Source organism: Zonotrichia albicollis, chromosome 6, assembly GCF_047830755.1.
Source record: "Zonotrichia albicollis isolate bZonAlb1 chromosome 6, bZonAlb1.hap1, whole genome shotgun sequence".
In the NCBI taxonomy this organism is placed as follows: domain Eukaryota; kingdom Metazoa; phylum Chordata; class Aves; order Passeriformes; family Passerellidae; genus Zonotrichia; species Zonotrichia albicollis.
This window is the reverse complement of record NC_133824.1, coordinates 58,925,146-58,946,461: the sequence shown is the minus strand read 5'-3', so window position 1 is coordinate 58,946,461 and position 21,316 is coordinate 58,925,146. Positions and strand designations below refer to the sequence as shown.

The window sequence follows — 21,316 nt, the reverse complement described above, 5'->3', positions numbered from 1 at the left end:
TTTATTTTCCCTTTCATACAGGAATAACTCTGGCATGGGCTGGTCATGCTGTAAGTAACACCCAGAGGGTGAGCAAAAAACAATTATTCAGTCTGACTAAAGAGGAGGTTGAGGGGCTCACAGCAACCTGTCAAGTGACAGCTTCAGCACTGTCAGAGTGAGGACTTGGTGCACTAAAGCCATGGACAGGCCTGGGGGGTCCTGTGGGTGCTGATGTGAGCTCAGCATTTGGGCAAGTTCATGGATTTTGATGTACAGAGCCCACCTCCTGCATGGGCAGCCTTGCGCCAGGCTTGGCCCCTGTGCAGGGTCATGGCAGAGCTGCTGATCCTGTCCCCCTGTCACTGCTGGGGACACATCAGGCATGGTCAGAGATGGTGTTGGGCTGGACTGACTTTTGGTGTGACCACAAACACACATGAGATGTTTCACCTCTGTGGCTGTGTCTCCCCCAGATGCTTTGCCAGCTCTTCAGGTTTGGGTTTCCATGCATCTTTGGCACACAGAAGGCCTGTGACACATAGATCAACCCTTTGAAGGTCAGAGTCTTCACCCAGAAGTGGCCTGCAGGCCAGACAGCACATCTGAAAAACCATGCCCAGATCTGACATCCTTTTTTTTTCACCTGGTTGAAGGTTTAGACTCCACTCACCCTTGGAAAACAGCAGCACCACAGAATCATTGCTAAATGGCTTCATAGTTCCTATAGAATCAAAATACAGCAGCAAGGACTCCTCCCTTCAAACTGGTCTCTGCTCTTATTTAAAAACATACAGAATAAAATTATTATAAAAATTGAATTAAAGACATTGATGTGTTTTTTATAAACACCATCAGAAAGATTTTTCAGAGCCACAGGGATAAAAGCTGAAATTGCCTTTATTCAACTTAGAATAAAAGAGGAAGAGGTAGAATCAATCATTTCTAACATGCTAACCTTTTCATAACCCTGTCCATTAGATGCTTCAAGTGTCTCTGAACTGAGATCAGGTCTTGTCATTTAAACATGTTTTCAGACCATAACACCTTATCCAATATGATGGCTCAAGTCAGGCACCTATTAAATTATATACCCTTACTTCTTCTTCCAAAAGTGCAATGCAATGCCAGAAAAGCTTCTGCATGTCAGTTCCTGGAAGAGACATGATTTCTTGCAAGCTGCAAAATCCAAACAGAACTAGCAAGCTCTTCCATGCCCCTCCTCTGCATTTTTGTGAGAGCACCTTAAAAACACCTTGCAAAGCAAGTGCACTTCTCAGGCTATGAGCACAACCTAGCTGCAAACTGAGGAGCAAACTTCTTACCATTAATATCCAGGCTTTGTGTAACTGTAGTTCTTGAGTTCTAAAAGGTCATATCTCAGCAAAAGGCAGGAGAAATTTTATTTCTATAGGAATTTCTTTAGAATAATTAACTAGCAATTCTCCAATGAAGAATTGAATTCTCGACTCGTTATGGCAATAGTTTTGCTATTAGAAAACACTTTTTTTTCATTTTTTGTGCGTTCAGAATCTGCTGTTAATGACTCCATTTTCATTGCATCCCCTCCAGCACGTGGTGGTAGTGGTTCTTCTTCTGGAATAAATTGAACAGGCCAGCATCTTCTTTGCTGGCTTCCTACATTGTCCTTACTCACCTTTCCAATTTGGAGATCCTTGACAATTATTTTTTCAGTATCTTCTAGTACTGTTGTCAATAAATTAAACAGCAGAGCAATCCAGGCAAGGCCAAAAAGAATCCAAATGGCCACAAGCACTCGATAGTAGGAAAAGTATTTCCTGTCAGACTGTTTGCCTGAAGATAAAGGGGGAGAAAGAAGGAGAAAATTAAAAAGTTAAAATTGCCTTGCCAGTGTAAAGTGGAACAGCCTAATGAATTCATCAGTATGTTTTATGTTGAATACTTTAAAGTGACTTTTTTGCTGTAATGGAGACTCTCAGCTCCAGAGCATTAGGTTAAGGCTGGGCAATTCTCTTATTGTTGCAATGAACTGATATATGAAATAAATATGAATCAAATACGCTGGCCTGTCAAATGGCACACTGGAATTGAAGTGAATCATTCTGTGATTCTGTGATCCTGTGATTGAGGTGAATTACCATCAGAGCAGGTTATTTTTTCCCCCCCTACCACATATCAATCCCAGTTCAACTGCTGCATGTACAGGTAAATTAAATAATGTGGGAAGTAGTGCTAAATTGTATTGTATTATCTTGGAATTACACCCAAACTCCCAAAGCACAAAAAGCAGAGCACAGTGGGCCACTATAACCACACAACCATTATTATCTGGGTAATTGTAATTCCCTGTATTTCTATAGAGTGTGATTACAACCTAATAAATATTTCCTTTAAATTACAGGTACTTGCAAGCACACTGAGAGAGTAGCTGCAATTCCCACCTGACTTTTGAATGGCTTCAGGAGCTTCCCCGATTTAAAAACCTACATGACTGATGAGAATTTACTGACACATGCCAAGAACAGAACTTTCTATGCTGGAAACCAGTGGACCAAAGCTTATTTCATGCAGTCTGATCCTCTTAGCATCAGCCAGGACCTCACACCTGGTGTTCTGCATGGGTCATTTTGTTTGACCTCAACATACAGCGAGCATTTGCTTGGTTCTACACAATATTATCATCATGGTCCAGGTGGTGTGGCCCTGGCACCTGCAGGAACACTTGGTGATATTGCTTATGGAGTGCTCCAGGTCACTGCCAGAGGTGATTTGACAGAGTGGATAACATAACAATGTGCATGGACAGGGAGACCACCACAAACCTTGTGGTGAACCTGCCCAGAAGGAGCCCAGGTGCTGGCAACTCTTTTCAAGTCCTGCATAGATTAATGGGCAAGATTTTTGTTCTTTGCTATCCAAGAGTTCTGGAAATGGGGTAGCATTGGGCAGGTTTGTCCTCATGCATAGTTGTTTCTTTTTCTGCTGCTGGCATTGAGTTGGCAAAGGGATTCTCAGCCTTGGTACAAAGCATAATATCTTTGTATTATTAACCCAAAACTGGACTTGAGCAGGGAATATTCAGCTAACAACTCCAATGAGTTTCACCCTAGAGGTATCAACTGTATGTACATGTATTCCCAACAGTTAAACCCAGGCTGAGCCATCTTCCTAGCATATCTGGCTGCCCCAAACAGGCTCAGCTACACACAATTTTGAATTACTAAAATGCAAATCAACTCAAACCTGTTCTGTTTCACTTGGCCAATGCAAAACCATTTATCATCTGTAAGCAATTCTCAGTGCATAATTCTCAGAGCACTCATTGATTCTGCTTGTTTCATTGTGAAGATGTGAAGCATTAAACTTATCAACATTTTATTACTGTTGTTAAAGCCAATTAAGATAAATACTGGCACAGAAAAACATTTTAGATCGAGTTGAGTCATCCTAATGAAGATGAAATCATAGAGCCATGAGGCCCATCTAACTGTTATTTTTAAATAACAATTAGAAAGTTAAAATACAATTAATTGTTTTAGTAATGCAATATGGCTGCAGAGTGCTATGAAGTCATGGTTTTCAGGCTGTGACTTGCTGTCATTATAGTAAAACACACCTGTGATTTGGACAAGGAAAGACAATGCAGCATTTTGATGCTCGGTTTTTCTCCTGCATGGCACCAGCCTCTCCCCATAATTCTGTACAGCAGACTATTTAATGGAATAGATTTAGAGAAATTACAGTCAGCAGTGACACATCAGTGCCTGGAAAAGTTTGTGGGCTCCCTCTGCCAAAGACATCAGCCTGATGTAAGAAATCCTTCCAACAGAGAGGCTCCAAGGCCTGTCTAGCATTTCTGCAAGGCTTGAGAGCCTGGGGTTTGCTGTGTGGTGGATGTCTGTCCCCCAGAAAGGTGTGTGAGGCTTCCAGACCCTCTGTGGGGACAGCACTGGTGCAAGTATTAGCTGCAGTTTTCTTTGCATATCCCTGCTGAGGAGAAGTTCAAGCTGGCAAGAAGATGGCAGGACAGGTTGTTGTAGAGAAATCTTGGATTCTCCACAGAGTTCAGTTTCCTGCTTCCTCTGTGGACACTGATTTTGCTCCTGGTAATTATTTTGCAGTTTATTTGGAAACTTATTCCATGGAGAGTGTATTTTGTCCAGCAGATCCACGAAAATGTTTTGATAAGCACTCCTGCATGCTTGAGCGCAGCTTAAACAGTGTTTCTTCAGGGGAAATCCTAATCTGTGGTTTGTAAGGATAAAAAACCTCCAGAAATATTCAGGAGACTAAAGAAGGCCACTTCTGCACTTTTATATTTAACCCCACTTCTAATACTGTGAGTAGATTTCCCCAATTTCCCATGGATGGGATTTCCACCTCTTAGTCTGTTGTGTGAAATCATATATTCTGAAACATGATCACTTATTTCTTCACTTTACACTGTGAAACCTAAATCTGAGATGGCTAAAGCAGTGATACACACCTTGTTTTGTACAGCTGTCATAAGCTGTTGCCTCTTGGTAATAAAAATTCCCTCACTCTTCCCTAACCACAATATTTGTCTTCTTTGTACCCCAAAGAACCTAATTTCCTTATATTTTGATGATTTGGTGCTTTTATCCGTATATACAACCCCAGAGAAGTGAGTATTTTCCCCCTGAACTGTACAAGGCAAAGATCAGGCAAAGACTTGTGACAGATTTGTCTCTACAGTACATTCAGTCAACCCATGGGGATTACAGTCATTATCCTGGTGTTTGGATGTGTTTCCTCTCTGGAATCAACCTTACCTACAACATAATCTCCGAAGCCAATGGTGCTGAGGGTGATAAATGCAAAGTAAATTCCTTCACTGTAGGACCAGCCCTCTGTTATCTGGAAGAAGACTGATGGCAAGCACAGAAAAACCAGGATCCCCGTTGCCAGGAAGAACAAAAGGGTCAGAAATTTGATCTTCTTCTGAAAAAGAAACCAGTTCAATTATAATCATGATTTGAGACAGAAATAAGCTATATAAAATGGTGGTTATTCAAAGTGGGTGGCTATCTGGGATCAGGAGGATCTGAAGGACTTCTACTGAGTGCTTTTCCTCTGGAAATACCTTAATCCTGCTTAGAAGCAGTGGGAAGCCAGGTGTTATGAGTGTTGCATGTCCACAGTGGCCCTGGAAGATGTAGTGTTTCACCTGATTGTATCAATGACTGTGACTACTGGAGAAATTCCTATCTAATGACATTTACCAGAGTCAAACCATTTCCACTTTTCACCATACAACTTCATTTTTAATTTTTAGGTATTTAGGGTTGGCACCTAAATTCAGATTTGCCTGGGAAAAGAATATCTTTTATACAAACTAATAGCACCATTTCTGACAGGACTATCTTCAAGAGTCTTAATTACTGACTTTATTTCTCATTGCATCAATGCCACAACTTGGCTCCTAACCAGTGGATATCTCACTGAAAAAAAAAAGAAACAAACCCAAAAACTAATGAGGTCTTGATAAAGAGACTTTTAAACCATTCTACTTCCCAGCAGTCATGGAGGAGCTTTAACTAGACAAGAAGACTTGTTATATGTAGAGATTTATCAGCCAGACACACATAGTTTCTATGTATAAAATTTTCCAAATCCAGATTGCCTGGAAATTAATGGCAACTGCTGGATAACTTCTCATGTCTTCATGTATTGTGTACAGGCTTGAGTCTGTATCTGATTGAGCCTTATCCTCTGTTTAAGTTTGCCAGATATGACAAGAAACTCAGTAATCTGAACAGAGTTATCTGTAGCAATCATACCTTGTCCTGAAAGAGAATTACAGTAGGAGACACAGAAAAGCTATTCTCACTTCCTCAGCAATGCTGAGAGAAGGGGTGAAGCTGAAAATAAATTGGGGCATAAACCAGACAAAAGCCATCCTGTCTGTAGCTTGTTAGAGGTGTTTCCTCATCTTTCAGCAACCAGGCTGAAATGGACAACTTCAGCCTGATGCTTCCTTTCTGTCAAAGTTAAGGATGGAGAGAGACTAAAGGACTGGGTAATCAGTTAGGAGGGGTAGCACACTATGCATTGAGTTAAAATCCACTAAAAGCTCTACATCTCACCTAATTTTTACAGCTTTGCACAGCTCACCTGCTTTTTGCAGCCTCAAGGTGATGTTTAATCACCCTTACTGGTTTTAAAGGGATGCATGAACTTCCCTAGGGTGTTGGCTCCTGAGATAAGTGTCTCAAGAAATGAGGTGGGATGCCCCATCTCTCCACTGATTGCTGAAGGGGGTGGATTTCTGCCATCTAGATGGGAAGACAAAATGCATGCCTTTGTCTGAATATCTCTTCTATGGCTGACATGTCTGCTTAGCTCTGCAAGTGAAAAACGCCTCTTTTCCTGCCCTAGAACAACATCTAAACCAGCACAAGAGCAAATACAATCGAGGATAAGGCAGCATAAAACTTGAGAAAAACACTAGAAATGAGCATATAATTGTGTCTGAGTAAATAAAACCAATTACCTTTCTCATTCCTTTCTCGTACAGGAATTTCCCCAGCTTTTTACAGAGCAGTGAGAGCATCTTACCGACGCGGTGCAGAAAAACAATGTTCAGAGGGATTCCAAAAAGAGCAAAAAACACACAAAATATCTGTCCCCCAGCAGTTTTAGGATGTAATGTGCCATAGCCTATAAAAAAAAAAAGATGGGTCAGAGGAGATATTCCAAAGAACTGCAGCAATTCACAGTCATATTCACCCTTTACTCCAATCCAGCCTGCCTTTGACCCTAAAAGATGTGGCTAGTGCTTCTCAGCCCAAATGCACTTTTTTTTTCCTCTGAAAAAGGCAGTGAGCAGATGAAGTGGTTCACCCTGCATGTCTGGGGGAATGCAGAAGCACTGTGTGTTCCCAACACAGCCTTAGTGGGAACAAAAACACAATCGAGATTTAATTATGGGAAACATGCTCTGTCCTATGACAAATACATGGAAAGTCAGAAAATAGAACTCTAAGGATCTGGAAGACATCAGAGCTGGAGTCCCAGGCTGTCAGGATCACATCTCCAGCTTCTTGTTGATGTGCCTGTGTGTTAGTGACCTCCCTGGCTCCATCCCAGTGAGCTGCTGTGTCCAGATACTGACTCCAGTCCCAAGGCACTGTGCATTAGAATTGATGGTGCTAATTAGCCCAGACCTTGCTGGTGGCTGATTTATTCATGCCAGAGAGACATCTGCCCTAAGATCCTACTAAGAGAGGATTTATCTAAGTAGTGGAACTACCCCAAACATGTCCTTCAGCCTCAAGACTCTTGGACCCCATGAGTTACATGCCTGAGTGCAAGGATACTGAACTTTGTGCATGTCCTTATGCTATCAGTGACCTTGGGAAACTGCATTTCCCATGCACAGTTCATGTCAAGGCATCCATTACTTGGAAAATGCAATGTTTTCTTTGGGAGAAAAGACAAAACAACTGAGTGATTTTTGGGCTACTGGATTTCCAAATGCATGAGCTCTCTTGTGCTCCCTGTTGTAGAAATATTCCAGGTTCAGTGATGGGTCAGAACCCTCCCCTTCTACAGCAGGAGATCTCCCTGTGGGCTCAGGCAGCACTTACACATCTCCCATAGTGCTGGGACACTGCTGGGGCCCTTGGGACATGTCACACTCACAGATCAGATGTGCTTTTAGGGTCTGGTGGCAGTGAGGCCTCAGCACCACTCTGTAAAAACACAGATCTGACTTCCACTGCATGACTGTGAAGCAGGTGCCAACAGTATGGATTTTATCCTTAAGTTTGGCAGGCCTGCCCTTTTTGGGATGCACATTTGAAAGAAAGGATGAAGCAGGTAGGGGCAGACAGGCCCTGTAAATGTCAGAACAGCTTGAAGCAGCAGTGTAAAATTCTCTGCATTTGCCTTTACCCCTTCCCATTTTTTCCTCTTGGCATGTTTCTAATTGAATATATGAATTAACAGCTCAAAACAGGTTGTGGAGACAGTGCCCAGCCCCCAGCAGGATTCACTTCTTTCCTTACATCTTTTATGTTTTACAGCACTCTCAGATTTAAAGCCTGGAAAAAACACCAGGAAAGTGAAGTTTATCTGCCACCTACAAATACCAGCAGAGTGAACATTAGTACAGATGATTTGAAAAGAAGAAACAAGTGGGAAATAATAGGAAAGGCCACTGATTTTGACAAGTCAAAATAAAACATGAAGAGCTGTGCACTGGGAAGGTCTTAGGACTAACCCATGACAACAAAGGTCTGGAGTTTTTATTCCAGAAAGTATTATCCATTCATGTCCTAATAACCATCACTCACACACAAGCACACATAAATGGAAAGCATTAGACCTACCTATTGTGGAGACAACTGTGCCTGCAAAGAAGAAGGAGTTGCTGAAATCCCAGTTGCTCTCTTCAAACTGTGACTCATTTCCAACAGGGTATACTCCATTTTGAATGGCTTCAATCAGGTTCTGGGAGAGAAAGCAAAGTTTGGTATCATCATGACTGCCTTTCTCAAGTGCTTGCTGCAAAAATATTTCAGGTTTAGCCAACTGCTGCTCCTCTCCTGTAAGTAACACTCACCTCCCTTCAGAGACTGTCTGACACTATTCACACCTTCACCTCCAAGGTTGGGAAGCCATTATCCAGTGGGTTTGGGTGTTCAACTTCTGCCCTGTTTGTGCTGACTGCTCTAGTGGGTGTTTGGAGAGAATTTGTTTCTTTCACTGTGACCAAGGACCTTGTTTTTTTCAGGCCAAGTAGTTTGGAAAATCACAATCCTGTGAGTGACTGGGATGAGGCAGAGCACTGGTTTAAGAGATGGGGGTGGCTGATTGTCGGATTTGGACTTGCAGTTGAGATGGCAGTGGGGGATCCAAGATCTGATCACCCACCTGTATGAGCAGTGGCTCTGATCCCTCCCAGTGCTGCATCAATGAGCTGTGCCAGGGTACACATGAGATACACTGAGCATTTCATTTCAAATCTGTATTTTGGTTAGTGTCACAGAATTAAATTCAGAGAAAATCCATTGATTTTCAATGCCTGACATACACATTCTTCTCCAACCTGTATACACATAGATAAATTTACACATTTGCACACATGCTTGCAAAGTTGCCTTTGAGAAGAGGTTAGAGGAACATCTGTCAGACATGGTTTGGGTTGAGTTGAGTTGAGACTGCCCTGCCCCACAAGGCTTGACTAAATATTTCTTCCACACCTCTCCAGTGCTATATTTATCACTTTATGCATTTTCAGACTTTTCCTTGGTTTTAATTCTAAGTGCCATTATATTTTTAACTCTCTTTTTTTTCTTTTTTTTTAAGCTAAAAGGAAATTTTAAAATCAAACAGTATCCAGCTGTCCCTGTCTTTTGCAAACAGAGAACACTGGACTGGACATCTGGAAAGCAGGCTGGTTTGTACAGAAACAACTGAGATAAAATCCAGGACAGAGCCCTGCCAGAAGCAGGACACGTGCTGGAATAAACTGCACCAGCAAAATCTTCCTCCCTGCTTCTCCCTTCACTATGCTTTTTGCTGGTATCTCAGAAAATTGAGGCTAACAAAAATAATTTCCATAGCCCTTGCACAAAGATTTCTTTGTCTTAAAAGTTCATTTTTTCCCTTCCCTTCTTGAAAAGCTCTCTATTTTATTTTTTTTTACCTTCTTCCCTACCCATAAAAAACCAGGTGAAGAGGATGCATGCATGGGTGAAACAGGGGCTGAATTTCTGGCTCGGCTATTAGAAACACCAGTTCTTCCCCACATTTCTTTATTCTGTGAAGTGAGCCATTTCCATGTGGAAATGCTTCCAGCAAGGCTTTAACTTCTCATTTTCTCCTGCATTACAGCACATAGAGCTCTAAAACACCCAAGTTGAAGAGACAGCCATAATAATCTTCATCTTCCTGTGCCATGACCAGAAATATTTCCCCCTGGCCAGGCTACTTGTTTCTCTTCTGGGGCATGCTCAAAAACTAAACTCTGATCATGCCACCCTCCTCAAAAACTGAACTCTGATCATGCCACCTTCCTTGTAGCTATTTGGAGTTTTTTTGGGTTCCCCCCCCCCATCAACACCTTTCCTTATTGTTTCTGTATTGCACTATCTGTGATGCTGTTCCAAGTGGCAGCTACACCTACTCATTTCAGATAGCCTCATTTTTCTTGCCATGCCACCCATTGTATAAGAACACAGCCTCACTAAAAGCAGAGTCAACAGGAGGCAAGACCCCAAAAAACACAGGCTATTGTGGGATGGGGATATTTAATAGCTAGCACACATGAGGTTTTGTCCAGCTACACAAGCTGTATTTACCATCAGACTGAGCTGCCTGCTCACACCAGACAGGGGTTTGCTGGAAGCATCCAAGTGACCACAAACAGAAGGAAAGCAGTGAGAGTTACCTGTGCAGCAAGGATGAGCAGGAAACAACATCTGATGGAGAAACAGGAGGGAGAAAGGCCTTCCACTCACCTTCATGAACTGCTCCATCTCTGCCACCGTGAGCTGCGTGAAGTTCTGCAGAAAAGCCTCCTTCATCTGGGCAGCTGCCATTTTCTCCTGCTTCTCGGCAGTCCTCTCCAGGGCCTGGAACACGGCAGCACCCACCAGCAGGTAGACAAAGTAGCCAGCCACCAGCAGAGCTGTCTGCAGCCTGCCACCGAACATGGCCTTCAGGGCGACTCTGCAGGGGATGGGGAGCCACAGGAGGTGACTGTAAATCCCTCACACTCCTGGGAAGCCTCCCCCGGGCAGGAAGAGCCCTCCCTGCTCTGTTTTCCGCTGGGATCCCGCAGTGGCAGGGACACTGTGCTGCCAGATGCATTCATTGGAAAGCTGGAAGTGGCGGGGGCGGGGGGGGGAACCACAATAAACCCAACCCTCCCCAAGAAAAAACTTTCCATTCTCTGAGCTGCATGCTGTTCAGGGATTTCCTCTTGTCTGTGAAACTCTCCCTTGCTGGGTTCTCAGGAAAAGTGGGTCAGGATTGGAGAAGCTGGCAGGTGGCCATCTCCTGCTCAAAAGGCTCTGGGGACAGGTGAGCCTTCTGGAAGGGGTTCACAGAGGAGTTTGCTTGGAAAACCATTGTTTGTCCTGCTGAGTCCAAGAACAGGACTCCAGGGCAAGCCTCCGATCCTTCGTGCCCCGTGTTCAGGGGCAGCCTCAGGGAAATGCAGCTGGACTGATCTTTTGGGCTTCACTTGACTGCTTGCAGCACAGGGCAGGGTCATGCAGCCCTGAAGAGCCTCAATAGCTCAGGGCAAAACCTTGGACACACAGGCAAATGGCTGTGGTTGCATATATGCCAAATTCAAACAGGTTCTTCTGCCAACAATTCCTCTGCAGTGTATCCAAGGGAATGCATTACACTGGTACTGGTGCCATGCCATCAGATCCATGGAGTCATAAAATCATAGAATTGTTTAGGTTGAAAAAGACCTCTAAGGTCATCAGACATGGTGCTTAGGGACATAGGTTAGTGTTGGGTTAATGGTTGGACTCGATGACCTTAAGGGTCTTTGCCAACAGAAGTGACTTTGATTCTCTGCTACCTACAGCAATGTAGCTTCTGCTAGTTTCAGAAGGATGGTTCTCATGCAATTAGAAGTCATTTATATAAATGTCAGAGCTTGTTCCCATTAGCTTCAAGAAGAATTTGGTTGCCACTGAGAAGAGCTTGTGAGAGAGGGAAGCCTTTTAATGAAGATGTTGATTTTGCAACTGACAGCAGACAGGTCTGAGCTTGGCTGCACCGTGGACATTGTTAACACCCATTAATTTTCTTGACTTTCTATTTCCCAGCATTTTCATTTGCTTTGTGTACAATTTCTTTTTTTATTTCAGCAGATGCCCTACTTTAATAATGAGAACACACTGAAGTAAATCACCCTTTGAAAAAGCATTTATAATTCTGCTCTTCAAGTCTTTGTGGTTTTATTGAGTTTGAAAACATCAAGAAAAGGCAGAGACTCTGGGATTAGCTTTGCAGAACTGGTGTAAACAAGAAGCAGCATGTGGCTTCACTCTGTCAACTGCAGGTTGTCCTTTCACATATAAATCTGTTTGACCTTAGAGGAAAACAGGAAGACTATGAATGAAGGTAAGCAGCTTCCGAAACACTTACATGTTTGAAGATCTTCCTTAGGGTTACTGGAAAAGGGTTTGTTGAAACAGGATGTGCCGTGTTTCCTTTAACTTCTTTTGAAGCTACACGTCAAAGGTGTGCTTCTTCCTCAGATTTAAATTATTGCTCTAAAATAAGGACAATTCTTTTGTGTCTCTCAGTCTTCCAGCCCCATGAGATAAGATAAAGCCCTTTACATGTACAAATGCAACACGTGTTCATCATTCTCAACAGACATGAATATAATACAACTGGATTATTTCCTCAGTTCATCTGAGGGGAAAATAGGTGACAAAAACATGAAACTCATGGAAGATCATGAGAATTTCAATATTGGTGATAGCTGCCGTGGTTTGATTGTGTGGGTAAGATGCCAGGAAACCTCATCTTTCTTATGCTGTCTCCTCCAGCCTGTATATATAGACTAAGTTGGGTTTCCCTCTAAGCCCCTCTCCAAAGGGGCTATTTTGTGCCTGCATCTCCAGAAACCTTTGATTGCAAGGAAGTTTGGTGACCTTGTTTTTTCTCTAGCTCTGGAACAGGGAATATGCATCAACTTTTCTCAGTCTGTTTCTTCATACAAAGAATCTTTAATAGTCTGCCTGTGTATCTTTAATTACCACTACAGATTGTTTGGATGTGAGAGGAGTGTCCCATCATACAGCATCTTGTTCATCCTTGGGTTGACACCTCCACAGGGAACAAGGGAGGGAAAACACAGTTCACTGCTAGGATGCTTGCAGATAGGTTGCTTTGAGGAAGAAAGGAAGAGGGAATTCACTCAGTGGAATGATTTACTTGAAGCCATTCCTCGTAAAGGTAAGAGTATTTTCCATTAGCATTGACTGTTCTGACTCAGTTTCCCCACAGGGATCTGGGTACTGTGTTAGCTTGACTCCATCCACCCCAGTCATGAAAACCAAGCACTTCCCAAGTGCTGGGAGCTGCCGTAGGTACAACACCCTCATCCAAAGGCTGACGCTGGCATTTCACAACTGCTTCATAAACACACTGATAACCTGTCTAGATAGCTGGGAATGTAAATGGGAACACCGTAAGTGGTGAACCAGCCACCGTTACCTTTGTCCATTGGGAGATCATTAATACATCCCACCTAGGTGCAAGTTATCACAGAAGTCATAGAATGGTTTGGGTTGGAAAGGACCTTAAAAATCATCTACTTCCAACCCCCCTGCTGTGGGCAAGGAAGACACCCACTATGTCAGGAAGGGCCATGCTCAGGGCCCCATCCAACCTGGCCTTGAACCTGCCAGGCAAGTTAATAGAACTCTTTTTGTAAATCAAAACAAATTTCTGCTGGCAGCACCTCTTCTCTTGAGTCTCCAACCCGTTATGGTGTCATAAGTTCTGACAGACCTATTCAATGGTATTTGTTTCTCAAGAAGAAGCTGAAGAAATGGAAGTGAAGCCTCATCTCTATAGCTTTCAGTTGTGGGAAACCAACAGATCCAGCTACCAAGAACTTCTCCACAGCCCATAAATTGACAGGACTTCTGCTGGTCCAATTCCCTTGGGACTGCCCCACTGCCACCCAACCTCTGACTTGTAGTTACAGCAACAAGACCCACTGGCCTGCCCAAGGCTGTGGTGGGTTGGGGTGCAGTTCCCTGGCAAGGGGTGGTGGCAGAACGTGGCTATCATGGCACTGCACACCTCGTGCTCAGGTGCTGTGAGGGCTGGCAGCTCCCTCAGGGTCCTGGAGCTGAGTGAGCTAACACTGTGGTCTCTCTGTCCCACTGCCCCCAGCCAGGGAGCAGGGCAGACCTGGAGGCTCTCAGCAGCCCTGCTGAGTGTTCATAGAGCAAGTTCATGGTGATGAGACAGGACAAGTTCAAGTCACAGAATAACAGAATCACAGAATGATGAGGTTGGAAGAGATCTCTAAGATCATCGAGTGCAACCTATGCCCTAACACCTCAACCAGACTATAGCACAAAGTGCTATGTCCAGTCTTTTTTTAAACACATCCAGAGATGGTGATTCTACCACCTCCCTGGGAAGAGCATTCCAGTACTTTATTTTTCTTTTGGTGAAAGATTTATTCCTAATATCCAACCTATACCTTCCCTGTCAGACAAAATCTTTCTTTTCTGTGAGAAAAAAGTGAGAAAATCATCCTGCAGCTCAGCCAGGCAGGGCTGTGGGGACTGGGCCAGGCCGGGTCTCCTGGTGGACTTGGCTTTTTGGGACCCATGGCTGGGCTGGGCAAGCTGGAATGAGGAATCTGCAATGCCCCTGGAACACAGACTGACAGCCCTGGTTTGGGCGGGGAGGTGGATCCTGGGCCAGGGAGGACAGAAAGGAAGCTTGGATGAGCTGGTCATAGCCCTGGCAGTCATGGAGGCAGTGAGTCTGGTAAGGCAGTTAATTAACTGGAGGCAGTGTGTCTGGTAAGGCAGTTAATGAATACTTTTTGTTCCTGAGCTAGGAGAGATCTGTGAGGCAATTAAGGGGCCAGGCAAGGAGGAGCCATGCTGACTTTTTTCCACCTGCATTATTTACCCAGTCCACTGCAGGGAAACCCAGGCAGTGACATCCAGTGGTAACAGAGGGCAGGGAACATTTCCTCCTGTAACATGATGTGCTGGGACAGGGTTTTCTTACACTGAGTCCTCTGTCCTAAGTGGGTCCTTTCCTCCTCCACAGCCCAGTCATGCCCACAGTTTAGCCATTTTCTTTTTCTACATATGGCATCTTACCTGCAGCATTATGCATTCTGTGTCCTTAAACAGATTATTGCCTAAAATAAATTCCAGTTTAATGGAAAATATTATCAGTTTCCATGGGAATCACCATGTCATGGTGGTTGTACTTCCTGTTGTGCTTAGGGCTAAAACCATTAAATAATCAGTATTTTTTACACTTTCTTACAGTTTCCCTATAAATATCTATTCCTCATAATGGGTCAGAACATTTAGTCTTCAAACGTGGGTCATTTTAGTTTTTATGCTGTGATCTTATGCCAGATTGTCAAATACTTTGGCTAAAGTATTCCACGGAGATCCTCCTACTTCCTAGTTTGTTATTTCAGGTCTGCAAAGCCAAATTCCTGTGGATAGCTATCAGTTGTCAAGGAAATGGGCTGATATTCATGAGTGAAGAAAATGCTGAAGTTGCTCACTTGCCTTTGGTAGCTGGCTAAGACCTCTTGTGTTCAGGAGGTAAGGGCTGCTGTGTTAAGCAACCCAGCATGGAGAATTACTCAAGTGCTGTGTGAATCCTGCCTCACAGCATTGGACACAGTGATCAGTTGGGCCCAGAAGGAAGGGAGAGGTGTGGGAAAGATATTTTAAGAAAATTGGTTTTATTTTTCTTTATCTCACTCTGATTCAAGTGGTAGTGAATTAAATATGCTATTAACAGATGAGCTTGAGCAATCTCTCCGTTCTTGTCTCAGCCCACAAGTCTTTGGTCCTTGTTTTTTCTCTCTGTCCAGCCAAGGTGAACCGACCGCAAGTAGTGAGTACTGGTGCCTGCATTCCCCACCAAAGTGAGGCACAGACACTCGACAGAGGAGGCATTTGCTCAAGATGCCATTTATTGGCATCTTTGCACAGGGTGAAATTTCCAGAGGTATTGGGCTCTCTCACATAGAGAGAGCATTCAGTGTCCATGTGGTAACACGAGGCTCAAGTTCCAGGCTCCTTGCCACAGCCTCTTCATCTTTGGATCTGACTCCCAGACTGAGCTTTTGCTGTTAGAGAATGGTGCACCAAAAATTACAAACACTGACAAAGCAATGTCTTCTCCATGTCCTGTGTGCTCAGGAATGCGGCACCTCCTCCCCAGGAGTCAAGGATGGGTGGACACTCCTCCAAAACAACACTGAGGGTACAGAGGCCCTTTAGTAGTACCACACACTTGGATCCACCACAGTCAGATCTTCCACTCCACTGTGAATTGTGTCAGCACGAGAGCTGCTCAAGCTGTAGCTATAACCCTCTAGAAGGTTGTCCCAGAAGCCACACCTCTAGTCCTTCCACAACTTAACCTGCAGTTCGGTGTGCACTTTGTGTGCATCCAGCCTCTGATTGCTTCCGGCTACACTGAATGCCTGAGTGGGGGTGGGGATGAAAGGCAGGGCTGGCTTGGCTGGGTTGTGATTATGCTGTGACACGTGTGGCATCATGGGGGACGTGTCACAAAGGGGGCAGCTCTAAAACGCCCCAGCAGGTAACGCTGGCCCTGCATTGCTTTGGCAAGTGGTGAGTGCACACGTGGCGAGAAGGCTGGGCTGGGAACAAGGGCTGGGGCAGAAACGCTGCCCCTGGGGCTGGGTTCTCTCTCTGCATGCAGGGACAGCCCCTCGTGGGAGAGCCTTGGGCAGGCCACAGGGCTGATGCAGCTGCTGCTCGGGCAGTGAGACATCCCTTGCTGCCTGCCAGCTATGTGGGGCCCTGTCCTTCCTGCCTCCAAATCCCTGTTATTCCTATCCCTGCTGCCCTCATTGTCATCTCCCTCCCTGCTGGCCCCATTTAAGCCTGCTCTTCATCCTCCTGTAGACCATGGACGCCATAACATTCTTTTTCATGCTTCTGGAAAGCCTCATCCAGTACATGCAGCCTGTGGGTGATGTTTTGGATGAGGAGAAACATCTGCGCATGGAGCTGCGTGGAAAGCGTTTGCAGAGGAAGAGAATTAGACTGGAGCAGCAGGTGGAGCAGCTCACCCTGAAACAGAGTGGAGGGGTCTGGGGTGACCAGCTCTGCTTTGCTTTGCAGCCCTGGCAGGTCTGGGCTGTTGCTGGGCTCCTCATCCTTCTCTTGGGACTGTATTTCTCCTGGAAAAAAAGGAGTGATGAGGCAGAGAACAGCAGCGAGGGAGATGAAGACCATTTTGCTGACAATGATCTGAAATGGCTTCTAGACGAGCGCATCCGGTGGCCTGTACAGGACCTGCAGAGAGGCTGCGAGCGGACAATAGACCTGATGGACAATTACACAGTTTATTTTGGACATGTTTTGTCAAACAGTTTCTACCCAGTCCTGCAAAGAGCCATCGGGGTGGGCAGTGCCTTTGAAGGCTGGAGTCCCCGTGAGCAGGATGTGGTGTACCGCGTGCTCATCCCCATGACTCCTCCGCGAGGCCACAGCTTCCACCTGGAGCTGGACAGTGCAGGGCAGAGGCTCGTGAGGAACTTCCGTGTCCGCGTGCAGCTGGAGTGCACCTGCACCAGGGAGCAGCAGGCTGAGAACATGCTGTGTTTCCTGCACCACCCCGAGGAGGAGCTGAGAAGGAATCAGGATCCCAGCCTCCTGGACACCCTGTGCACCGGCTCCTACCTGGACGTGCAGAAAACTGCCCGCTGGTTCTACCAACTGGTGAGAGCAGTCTGGCCAGCTTTGCCTCAGTCCCACAACTGGCACTTAGTGCTGCTGCCCTCCACACGCTCCTGCCAATTCAAGGTGACCAACGGCAGGGAAAGCTTCAGGACTGAGATGGTCTTCGGGGTGCGGAGAGGTGACTCTGACATCTTTGTGAGCAGCCAATCAGGATATGCTGGAACCCCAAGCACTCTGTGGCTGGAGACCTATGATGTGGCAGAGATGAAGTTCTTCAAGCACATTGCTAGGCAGGCCCCCCCAGACAGCTTGCACCTGAGATGCCTGCAGCTCTTCTCCCATCTTCAGCTGGGCTTCGGCTTTTCCACCTACACCATGAAGACCATTGTCATGCACCTCCTGAACACCGTTCCCGTGTCACGATGGCGCAGGAGGTATTTTTTGCGGCGCCTGGGAGATATCAATGCGAACCTGCGCCGCTGCCTGGAGGAGAAATGCCTTAAGCACTTTGTCATAGGCAACAAGAGATTGCCTCAGGAGATTAGCTTGCCTCTGGACATTGCATCAGCTGAGCCACCCAATCTTTTCTATCATCTGGCATGGTATCCAGTTGCCCACTCCCAGGCAATGAGCGAGTACCGGGATCTTCGGCATCGGCTCACAAGTGTGCTGCTCAATGGCTGCTGAAAGAGGTGCTCATTAACAGAGCTAGGTTTGTGGGCCTCGTGGGCAGTAGCAGAAAACCAGCTCATAGTGCCAAGAAAAAGAGAAGAGAATGTGGGATACAGAGAGAGAAGGTAAAACGCCATGCAGCAGCCCTCTGCCATCAACAGAGCTGTGTCATCTCGACAGTCTCCCACAGCATCCACAGTGATGACTACCATGTGGAGGCCCAGAGAAGCTGACTTCCATTGCAGGGTAGATTATGGTGATGCACTCCCCCTGCCCCTGGCTGCACTACAATATGGGAAACACTCATTAGGCCTTGGCCTTGACAAACTCCATTTGTACTTAGCCCCTTTTGAATGTATACGAAACTTTATTTGTTCCCAGGAACTAACAGGTGTCTAATTAGCACCGTTTTTTTTTTTTAAGGAACAGCCTCGGAAACTTATTTTTCTTTCCTGACTTTTTCTGACTACGAACCCAAGTGGAATAACCTTTTTGTTGACAAACTTTCAAATAAAGATAAAAGACCTGAATGATGGAAAACTACTATGACTAAAGCCCACTCTGTTGCGAGTGTAAAGCAGTCTATGTCAGACCTTTTGAGCTCTTGATTCCCAGAACATAAGGGACCAATGTGTGTGTCTCTAACACTGGACATTGGATGGCACTGGAGCCAACCAGGGACTGTTGATAATAGCCAAGGCCTGCTGATATTAACATGCTGTGAGAAAGACCAAGATTTGTCTGGAAATGGGGGACCAGGAGGAAATATGTCAGCACTTTTCTGTGAGAAAGAGCCACAGCACAGTACAGCATAAGCACAAGAATAGGGCCAAGAAGAGGGCATGGACTATAGCGTAGGATTCAGACACCCAAAAACCATCAAAGCCATCTGAACCATGTCCAGGAAGGCCTGAAAGAAAGGACTGTACATGCTAATTAATTGACATAGACAGTGGGAAACCTGTCTTTAGGGCAGAGAAACCTGTGAATAAAAAGGTAACCCGCAAGCCTGGGAAGTGCCCTCAGGACCCTGGACATCTCATAGACCAGACAGGCACAGCTGGATTGATGCTGAACCCAGGGTTATCTCCTGGATTGGCATTGCAGCCGGGATTGACATTCCATTAACTGGATCAACACTGTAACCAGGACTGGTGTTCTCTTTTTTCTCTCTTTTCTTCGTCTTTTTCTTTCTCTCTTTCTTTAATTCATCTCTCCCTCTTTAATTCCTCTCTTCCCTTTAATCCTACCCTTTTATCCAAAACCCACTGCCATGTGCTTTATAATAGGAGGGGGACAAATATCAATTTCCAAGCCCAGTGTGTAGTTAGTTAATAAAGTTTTCTGATTGTTTGTGGGCCCCCGACTTTTGTTATTCCTTTCAATCACAAGCATTTGCAAATCTTTGGTGCTTCCTTCCCCTTAAGGATGGGTCGTCACCCTACAGAGGCTACAAAGATGACTTTCATCACCCTTTCCTCTCATACTGTCACAGCCAGGGTGACCATTTTAGGTGGACCCAGAAACTCTTGCTGGCAGCTCCAGCTGGTCAGGGACCATGCAGGAGGTATCGCTAATATTCCTCCTTGTGGAGGAGGAGAAGCTGCCCATCCTTAGACACTCCCTGGGGAAAAGCTGACACAGATCTGAGAATGCAGGACATGGAGAAGGCACTGCTCAATTGGCAGGGGAAATTGCTGCCACATCTTTCCTCTAGAGTAAAAGGATACTCATGGAGTCAAATCTAATGTAGCTGACCAGGGGGCTTGTGAGAGAGAGTGCAGTTACCACTTGGACACTGACTGCCATCCCTTTTCTGAGAGAATCTATTCCCTCTGTGAGCTTCACCCAGTCTCTAATGGATCACTGAGCCAGGATGATGACACTGGTGGATGATGCTATAAGGAATGAAAGGAAATCTCTTGATCAGTCGTACACAAAGTCATACTCATGGTGCACCTCAGCTTCTTAGTTGCAAATGGAAATATCACAGAGAAGAGCTAAACAAGCCCAAAGAATTCCTTAAGTCCACAGTGAAAATAGCTTTTTGACATGGGTACTGTGGGAGCCAACTAGGAAAAATGCCCTCCTAGACCTGTTGTTTGTCCATAGAAATGCTCTTGTGGGTGAAGTGGTGATTGGTGCTGTCTTGACCACAGTAATCAGGAAATGCTTGAGTAAAAAATCTTAAGCGTTAGGGAAAAAACTGTCTGTTGAGCTACTCCTAAGGCTTGTGGGAGAGCAAGCTTAAGGAACTAATTAATAAGAGCACCTGAGCATGTAGTTTCAAGGATACTAATGTCCACAAATGCTAGTCCTTTTTATTAGAAACATTTCCATAAGAGCACAAGTCTGATAAAGAAGGGCTGAGGGAGGTGGGGTGCGGAGGCTGGTGGGCCAACAAGGAAAGAATCCACTGTACTACCATAGAGGGAAAACTCAGAACCACCTTTTAGGGTGAGGAAAAAGGCTTCTCCCAGCATGCCTCGTTGTGACATGCAGATTAAATGTATCCCATTGGCCCTTCCCTCTCACTCCACCCCTGTGCCCTCATCCCATTGGCCCTAGTGTTCTGTCCCACCCCTCAAGATCCCTCTATAAATCCCTGCTTTCCTGGCTTTCCCTGCCTGAGTGACTCTTGGACTATTTTGAGGAAGAAGCTTGGTAAAGGCTCTCCTTGGAACTCCCCACAAAGACCCCATCTCTTCTTCTGTGTCACTTGAATCATAAAAGAGCTGAAATCACCCAGCATGAGCACAGACAGTGAGGTGTCTTTTTTTTAAGAGTCTTCTTTGGGAAGATCATGGCACTCTGAACACCGCCCACTGCAATATTGGGGGTGTTTAGCATAGAGAAAAAGTGCCTCAGAGGGGACCTTGTGGTTCTCTACAGCTCCCTGAAGGGAGGTTGTAGTCAGGTGGGAGTTGATATATTCTCCCAGGTGTGGCAGGGCATCTTACTCTGCTCAAGAGCTGATCTGTGGTTTGTTAACTGCTCAGGTAATTCAAACAGGATCAGCAGTCTTGCAGCGAGTTCTTTTGGAGCCATGGAGCTAACAGTGGGCTGGCATCTCCCACCTGCCAATAAACATCTTACTGTTGAAGTGAGACCTGGAAAAAGAAGATAGATTTCTGGCTGACAGGCACCAAACTTTCACAAAGTAGAAGTTTTCTGTACATTTCTCTGGAAATGTGTGATGCTTCTCCTGTGGACAAGGACACTTGTTTTGCAATTACTGCCAT

The 21,316-nt window shown here is 45.2% G+C and overlaps 2 protein-coding genes across 2 annotated transcripts; one reads left to right on the top strand and one right to left on the bottom strand.

Annotated features, from left to right (window-relative positions):
* Window positions 1-544: 544 nt before the first annotated feature.
* Window positions 545-10,798, bottom strand: LOC102072150 (potassium channel, subfamily K, member 16). Its single transcript, XM_005492240.4, has 5 exons — window positions 10,449-10,798; window positions 8,316-8,436; window positions 6,476-6,642; window positions 4,755-4,923; window positions 545-1,794 (listed from the first exon to the last, which is right to left on the bottom strand). The coding sequence occupies exons 1-5, from the start codon at window positions 10,641-10,643 to the stop codon at window positions 1,415-1,417; spliced, it is 1,032 nt and encodes a 343-aa protein (XP_005492297.2). The 5' UTR covers window positions 10,644-10,798; the 3' UTR covers window positions 545-1,414.
* A 5,923-nt stretch (window positions 10,799-16,721) lies between these two features.
* LOC102072314 (inositol 1,4,5-trisphosphate receptor-interacting protein-like 1) lies at window positions 16,722-18,089 on the top strand. Its single transcript, XM_005492241.2, has one exon. It carries the CDS (start codon window positions 16,722-16,724, stop codon window positions 18,087-18,089), a length of 1,368 nt encoding a protein of 455 aa, XP_005492298.2.
* The last annotated feature ends 3,227 nt before the right edge of the window (window positions 18,090-21,316 follow it).

Bases quoted from the DNA above. Each gene is read 5' to 3' on its own strand.
- LOC102072314 (XM_005492241.2), top strand. From the start codon at position 16,722: ATGGAGCTGCGTGGAAAGCGTTTGCAGAGGAAGAGAATTAGACTGGAG.
- LOC102072150 (XM_005492240.4), bottom strand. From the start codon at position 10,643: ATGTTCGGTGGCAGGCTGCAGACAGCTCTGCTGGTGGCTGGCTACTTT. The intron at 8,437-10,448 runs GTGAGTGGAAGG...TTTCTCTCCCAG, and splicing joins AGATGGAGCAGTTCATGAAG to AACCTGATTGAAGCCATTCA. The intron at 4,924-6,475 runs GTAATTGGTTTT...TTTCTTTTTCAG, and splicing joins ACGAGAAAGGAATGAGAAAG to AAGAAGATCAAATTTCTGAC.